This window comes from Wolffia australiana, chromosome 19, assembly GCF_029677425.1.
Source record: "Wolffia australiana isolate 7733 chromosome 19, ASM2967742v1".
Lineage (NCBI taxonomy): Eukaryota > Viridiplantae > Streptophyta > Magnoliopsida > Alismatales > Araceae > Wolffia > Wolffia australiana.
The window spans coordinates 2,310,109-2,317,888 of NC_135853.1; the positions used below are offsets into that span (position 1 = coordinate 2,310,109).

Here is a 7,780-nt window from a genome sequence, read left to right on the forward strand (position 1 = left end):
TTGCATTAATTCCTCCGGTTTGAGAGAACTTATCTATGGTGAATTTCTTGGTGGCGCAAGACAAAGGTGGAAATATAAGGCAGAGAAATATGCGCATGATAAAAACGGAGGGCATTACAAACTTACATTTTCATACTATTTTGCGCTGTCCTCTCTCTAACAAAAGAGGGGCGTTTATATCCTTCTACGATGTTTACAACCTAAAAGAGACAGCAAAACGATTACAATTACTAAAATATATTGGCGACGGCGTCCTGAAGCTCCAGCTTGAGATCTAACGTTCTGCTCCGCTTCAGTCTGTACTAAGGTAGTGTTAGGATTAAATACCTACGATGGTGCTAAAAGCTGTATCTGGTAGCAAAGGTGCAGCTTTATTTCTGAACTTATTATACAGAGCAAGCACACAAGGCATTAAATTTTAGTGAGGATGTTGACAGTCACTTCAACAGGTTGAAGCACCATCACACGTCATAAAGGATACAAGCAGCAAGCAAACTTCGATATGGGCATCAAATTTAGATCTACTGGGGATTGGGTGGGCGGCTGTTGGCAGAACAGACCCTGGAACCCCACTCTAGAAGCTCTTTGCTCGTGTCGTCCTTGTGGAGAAGCACCTCTATGAAGCAAAGACAGTCGCTCTTTGGCCCTGTGGCTGTATCAAGGGCCTCTTTCAGCTCCTCCTCACAACGCACCTGCAGCAAACTAAGTTATCCCACTTGAAAAAACTAAAAAATAAAAACAATAATCAGCAATCCAACTTGGGTAGATTCAAGGAAGTTAAAAGAAACCTTGGCGGTCCAACATTTCCCTTCCCCATTATGAATCGCATCGACCAAGCCCGTGTAATTCCAGTTCTTGATGACGTTGTAGGGGCCATCGTGAATTTCCACTTCAATCGTGTATCCGCCATTGTTAATGAGGAAGATGATGCAGTTCTGCCCGCAGCGCAGCATAGTGGAGACGTCTTGCGCAGTCATCTGCGTGTTTCAGACAGACCAATCACGCCATTGATTTCCCTTTCTCGCAACAGTGATCAAATCTATTACCTGAAAACTTCCATCTCCAATGCAGGCGATCACACGCTTGTCCTTAGCAGCTTGGGCATAGCCAAGCGTAGCTCCAACGGACCAACCGATGGACCCATACTGCATCTGGAACTCATACCTACAGCACAGAATTAGCAGAAAAAAAGGGTTCAGAAAACATTCAAAACTTGAATTTCCTGCCATTTTCTCTTGCTCTCTGTGGCTTACCCACAGCCCTTTGGGAGCTTAAGCTTCTGGCAGTTGAACCAAGAATCTCCAGTCTCAGCGATCACCGCAGTCTTCGCCGACAGCAGCTTCTGTATGTGACTGAACAGCACGTTCACCCTTAAAGGCTCTAAGGGCTTGCAAGGGGGGAGAATCCCATCTGGCACAAAAATCCTCGAATAATTCTCAAAGGCGGTAGTGTTCTTCTTTACCCTCCTGGCTAACGCGCGCAGAAAATCCTTCATGTAAATGCACCCAAAAGCCGGGCCGTGGCCTATCAAGACTCGGTTGGGCTCAACTATTATTGCCTTCTCTTTCTTCAACAATAGAGAGTAGCCAACGGAGCTATAATCGTTGAAGATGGGCCCTGCAAAGACGTAGGCGTCGGCTGATTCTACTATCTCTGCGCAGAAGGAAGTGCTGACTGCGCCCCAGTAAGTTCCGATGAACCGCGGGTGGTCTTCTGGAGCTAATCCTTTACCCGACGGCATCACTGCTACAGCGTAGCCTGAGGCGTCGGCAAGCTCTACAAAGGCCTTCGCGGCCTTTGCCACGCGGATCTTCGGACCGCCCACCATAACTGGCTTCACTGCTTTGTTCAGGAACGCCGCCGCAGCCTCCACCGCCGCCTCTAATCCCTGCTGGTTCGTCAATCTGAAACTCAGATCCTTTTTCGTCAGCCAAGGCTCGTGGCATTGAACAGATAGAAAAAAGAGATAAAGAGAATGGAGGAAAGAAAAGAATAGTGAGTGCGAAACGAGAAGAGTACAGAAGAGGAAGATAATGACAAAAAAGAACGGTAAAGTGGGAGAAAGAAAAGAGAGAGAGTAGTTTTCAGGTGGATATTGTGAACAAGTACATGGGAGAAAGGCAGAAGGGGACTGGGACTCGGCTGAATGTGGGGTGAGGGATCCCAAGGATGTTGCAGCTGATGCTGATGTAGACGGGCTTGCTCTGTATCAGGGCTGTGGATATGGCAGTGTCTACCAGTTCATGGGCATCATCCAGGTTGTTCACCACAGCCTACGACCCCCCAAAAATATAAAAAACAAATGAGTTAGAAAGTTTTAATTACTGATAGGAAAGTAGAAAGAGAAAAGAAAGATAAAAAGATGAGTTTTTGCCAAATGTTCAAGAGAAAAAGTACACGATTATAAAGCTAGATGTAATATATTATCAAATAATTCGTTGAAATAATCAACTGTGGCATCCTTTAAGATACCATTAACAGTCCTAGGACCACATATTTTCCTTGAATAAACAAAGAATGATCAATCAAAAAATCAATAATTGGGGAATAAATAATTGCAAGATGTTTAAACAATACACACTTTCGAATATTGCTAATAAGAATTCAGTTCTTCCCAATACTTACTTGTGGTTGAGAAATTAAAAACCAATTGAATAGATACAATTACGAACAGAAAATCAATTCGTTTAAAAGCCTTAGAAATAATAAGAAGATTATAACTGGATATTAATAAATAAATACTAATCTAATACACATAATTTCAACAGTGGAATATTATATTATTCCGAGGGGGGAAGAATCAATAAGCACTAATAACATACAGAAGAAAGATAAACGGTAAGAAAGATGAATCTTGTCAAATAGACCTGGAAGCAGGTGACAGTCTGGAAGCATCGAAGCTCCTGGGTAAAATCAGCAAGGCCGATGGTGTGGTGGAGGATGCGGTTGGTGCCATAGTCGTTGGAGTTTGGTCCACCTACGATGCAGATGATAGGAAGGTTCTCGCTGTAGGCGCCGGCTATGGCGTTAAGGATACTGAAGCCACCCACAGTGAAGGTGGCCACACAAGCGCCGACTCCTTTGGCTCGCGCGTACCCATCAGCCGCGTAGCCTGCGTTCAGCTCGTTGCAGCAACCCACGTTGCGCAGACCCGGCTCTGCTATCAGATAGTCCAAAAGCGTAAGATTGAAGTCCCCCGGCACAGTGAACACATCGTTCACCCCGATCTCCACTAGCCTCCTCGCTATATGCCTCCCCAGCGTCCCCTCCCCTTCTGCCATGGCCTTCTCCCCATTCTCCATTCCATTCTCTCTTTCCATTTCTATCTTTCTCTTTCCGCTCTTCTCGATCTTTCTCTCTCTTGAGCTTGGATTCAATGATTCTGCTGCAGTCTCGGGGCTTCCTTCTTATACAGCTCTGTTCAGATGAGTTGACCGAAGAAACTATGGGCACGGCTCTGGTATCTGCTTCTTCTCCGAAGAAGAGTCTGGCAAATTATAAGAATAGAAGAGACACCAGCCCATCCTCTTTCGAGTCAGACCCATTAGGGGAGGAAGAGTTCAGATGCCAACAGGTGTCCGCCGTTGGATTTTATATCTTAATATGTTATTGCATAAACAAGCTTATCGTTTATACCCTAATTGACGTGATTCGATTATGTTAATAATGTGATAAAGGCACTTAAATAATTCTGGGGATTATTAATATAAGTTGGGACTTGTCCATTCCATTTGTATGATATGCATAAATAGAATTCGACCCAAGAGGATTAAGTTGCTCCTGAGTCTAACTCGTTCGACGAGGAAGAGTTCAGAATCGAATATATGTATTTGCATGAAGAAACCGATCATTTATATCCCGGTTGAAGTATTCAATTCATTAATCAAAAGAGTAGGGGAGTTCGGCAAGTATGGGGGTTATCTATTTGGGAAGAGACTGTCCATGGAATTGGTCTCAAGAGGCTTAAGTTGCTTCTGAGTCAAACCCAATTGGGTAGGAACAGTTCATCACCGAACAAGTGTTCACTCTTGGATAAATAATGTATTTGCATTAATAATGGTATTACAATACCTCAGGGAAGTACAAGCTTACGTTGCGTCTGAGTCTTACCTATCAGGCGAGGAAGAGTACAGAAGAGAAGAAGCGTCCGCCGCCATGAAATAAAAATTCCCCGAAGCCGGGATAGTCCAGACTCGGTGGGCTGCCGCTGTTGTCGCAGAAGGCCAGATTTGACTGCCCGATGCGTCCATGTCCTGCCTTTTTATTTTGTTTTCGGCCCCCCTTTTGTCTCAAGCGTAAGTGGTTACGGCGTGCTGTCCCGCCGTTGGAGCAACGAATATGCTCTTCTGGATGCGATTAAGGAGGGTCTTCGCGGCCGTAAGCGGCGTGAAATGGTGTGGCAGCCAACCGGAGCAGCTTATCGAACCCCAAGAGAAAGTTCGAAATATCTCTCTATTCCATTTCTGATGCGAGATCCAGCGCATCAGCCTCCAACTCACCAGTTCCCATCTCCCTCTCTCTCTCTCTCTCTCAATAATTATCTCTCCCCTCTCTCTCCCCTTAACCGCTTTCTCTCTCAATAACTATCTCTCCCCTCTCTTTCTCTCAGTTACTTTCTGTCTCCCTCTCTCTCAATAATTATCTCTTCCTTCTTTCCCTCTATCTCTCTTACATTCTCTCCCATACTCTCTCTACATTCTCTTACACTCTCTCGCGCCCTCCCTTTCTTGCTTGAGATCTAACTCATTAAACATCAACCCCCCAATCTATATTTCTCTTTCTGTTTCTCTGTCTGTCTGTCTGTCTGTCTGCTTCTCTCTTTCTTCTCTATCTCTCTCTTTATCTCGCGATGCTTGCGCGTGCATGAGACAGAATAATGACAGATTAAATAATCAAGAGTCTGCGGTCGATATCCAGGTTGTTTAATATCGTATTCTCTCTATGATATGAGGATGTCCCGGGATGCATGTGCACGCACTTAAATGTCAAAATCAAGCAAGAGACAGGTGTTGACGTCCAGGTGCTATAACATTAATGCAGTATCCACCTATCTCTTGTTGTTTTGTCAGCCCCCCTCCCACACCGCGGGGATGCGGGAGGGCGGGGGCCTTGACTAATCATAGGCCCAATAAGAGACCCCTCTCTTCTTGTGCTTTTGCGAGGAGATGTCCCATTTGGGGCCCATTTCTCTCCTATTTAAAGGGGTTTCACCCATGTTGATTCCTAATCCGTTTTTCACCCATCTCTTACTCTGTTCTTCTTCTTCTTCTTCTTCTTCTTCTTCTCTCTCTCTCTCTCTCTCTCTCTCTCTCTCTCTCTCTCTTGTTTGTTGTCTTCATCACTCCTTGGTGGTTACTCCCTTGGCTTGGGAGTTAAAGGAGTTGCTCTACTGCACCACACGAGAAGCTAGTGCCGACATTATCTGTCTCTATGCGCAAAACCATCAAGAGTCCGTGGTTAAAGTCTACGCATTGTTACTGTAACGTTAAGCAACATCACCTTTATCATCTCTCTATATCGATCAATCTATCTATCTTTATCTCTATCTCTATCGAGATGCTTATGCCTGCATGGTATGGTTCAAATCATCAAGAGCCAGGGGTCAATGTCCAGGTGGTTTAATGTCAAGTCTTGTCACTGTCTGACGTGAGGATATCCCAGGATGCTTGTGCATGCACGTCAAATTCAAGGAAAAGAAATGGCTTGACGTCTAGGTGGTGTAACATCAATCTTATTTCCATCTTTCTCTCTCTCTCTCTCTCTCTCTCTCTCTCTCTCCCCCCCTCTCTCTCTCTCTCTCTCTCCCTCCCTCCCTCTCTCTACTTGGGAGGTTGGATGCATCTAAATCGTCAAGAGACCGCAGTCAACGTCCAGGCGTCTTAACAATAAAATCAAGCCACATCCTATTTATCAATCTATCTGTCTACCTATGCAGCTATCTATCCATCCATCTATCTATCTATATTATATATCAATCTTTCTATCTATCCATCTATCTATATATCTATCCGTCTATCCCTCTATCTCTCTATCTCTCTATCTTTTTTTTGAACTTTAACTTCATTTATAATAGCGCGACCATACATTGTTTTTCTTTCCCCAGTTTGCAAGATGCAAGCAATGATGTTCTACCATAACATAGATCCATCATGAGCTCTAAGAAATGGATATGTAGCGTTGGCTTCAATTGAACATTGTTTTCTTGTTTCCTTTGTTAAAGATGTGTGTATCTCTAGGTATCCCACTCTACGTACATAAGGAATTATGTAAATATTACCATTTGTCCATAATATAGATCTATCATAAGCTCTAAGAAATATATGTGTAACAATTGCCCCTCTTGGATATTGTTTCTTATTTCAGCTGCTGGACATATCTGCATTTGGTGAAGGAATTCTGTGGATCATGTTCCACATCATTCTGAATTCTGGGGATCTATCATTCACAAGAAAGAACTGAGCATCTGACTAGAACGAGTTATGAAATGCAGTGAAGAGGTGGGATGATGATATATATGAGAAAATCAGTACTGCATTATAACCATTTTACCTCCCTACTTGACTTTAATGGTAAAAATGCCCTGCTATCCCTGTAATTTATATATTCCATGTGATTTGAAGGATATGTCTTTGTGCCAATCACAATCACAATGGGTGTAACCTTCAGCCTGTTAGTCATATGGCACATCACAAACTGTATCAGCTAGCTGCACATATTGTACTTCTATTTCCCCCTAAGCCAGCTCCAAATACAAATGAAGTAGATGAAAGTTACCGTAAATCATGCTTCAGGGGAAAGAGAACATTATGATAATTGCTGAGGTTGAGGGCTTTCGTTCTCATACAGATTTAAGATGTCGCCCTTTGTGCTAGAGATAAGATCAGCAGAATATTTTGTGCATCAGCTCCTTGGTTTTCACTTTGGCTTTATTCGAAGTTGTGCTGTTTTGATGCCTACTTGTCATCTTGGGTTGTTTTTGGTGAAAGCTGTTACATTGATTTTTGAGTTCCATCCCATGTCCTGAAATGGATCCTCCCGTCATCCCAATTCTGATGTATTGGTTTCCCCGGTTGCCTTCAACTGTATTGATCAAAGACTCCATGGATACAAGCTTACACTGTGTATAGAGAACGATACATAAACTGGTGTACCAATTCGAGAAGTTATTCTATGTATGTGTGATATGGTTTTGACCCACCAGTCATTTAATTTCCATATGTTACATTTCTGAGAGGTAATCATATAACATAATACTTGAGAATCTGATTCAACCAAAATGTCATGAACCTAAATTCCGCACAGATTTTGAGACCATCATGTAGAGCCTAACATTTAGCTGCCATATTTGTTCCCATGTCTTATTCAGCTACATTCAGCTATCTATCTATCCATTCATTCATCCATCTATTTATATAACTCTCTATCTATATATCTATCTATCTTTTTTTGCATCTCCACAGCAGTAATCTATTTATATCTGCTGCACCATTTTAGGAAATCTTCAGAGAAGTATCCCAAGGATAATTTGGATAGCATGAGTGAGTTCATTCTTGTCTTAACTATATGTTGCATAAAAGCTCAAAATACTTTAAAACAATGGGACACAATGACATACATGAATCTTATGGTTGTATTTTCATAAATATGGATGAATTGTACAGACCAAAAGTGTTCAGTTTCATTACCTAGTCTACGAAAATCAGAAACACCATATATCTATGTATTTATCTATTTGTTTGTATTTTTTAACAGCTTCATTGATTTGAATGAGGCAATGCGT

At 42.6% G+C, this 7,780-nt stretch overlaps 1 protein-coding gene across 1 annotated transcript; it reads right to left on the bottom strand.

Moving 5' to 3' along the window:
* Positions 1-352: 352 nt before the first annotated feature.
* LOC144715828 (pyruvate decarboxylase 2-like) lies at positions 353-3,540 on the bottom strand. Its single transcript, XM_078590829.1, has 6 exons — positions 2,868-3,540; positions 2,110-2,273; positions 1,254-1,904; positions 1,047-1,164; positions 789-977; positions 353-692 (listed from the first exon to the last, which is right to left on the bottom strand). The coding sequence occupies exons 1-6, from the start codon at positions 3,318-3,320 to the stop codon at positions 522-524; spliced, it is 1,746 nt and encodes a 581-aa protein (XP_078446955.1). The 5' UTR covers positions 3,321-3,540; the 3' UTR covers positions 353-521.
* Positions 3,541-7,780: the final 4,240 nt, after the last annotated feature.

Coding starts and splice junctions, on each gene's coding strand:
- LOC144715828 (XM_078590829.1), bottom strand. CDS start 3,320: ATGGAAAGAGAGAATGGAATGGAGAATGGGGAGAAGGCCATGGCAGAA. Junction 1,905..2,109: donor CCCTTCTGCCTTTCTCCCAT/GTACTTGTTCAC, acceptor TCTGAGTTTCAG/ATTGACGAACCAGCAGGGAT. Junction 693..788: donor GGAAATGTTGGACCGCCAAG/GTTTCTTTTAAC, acceptor AGTTTGCTGCAG/GTGCGTTGTGAGGAGGAGCT.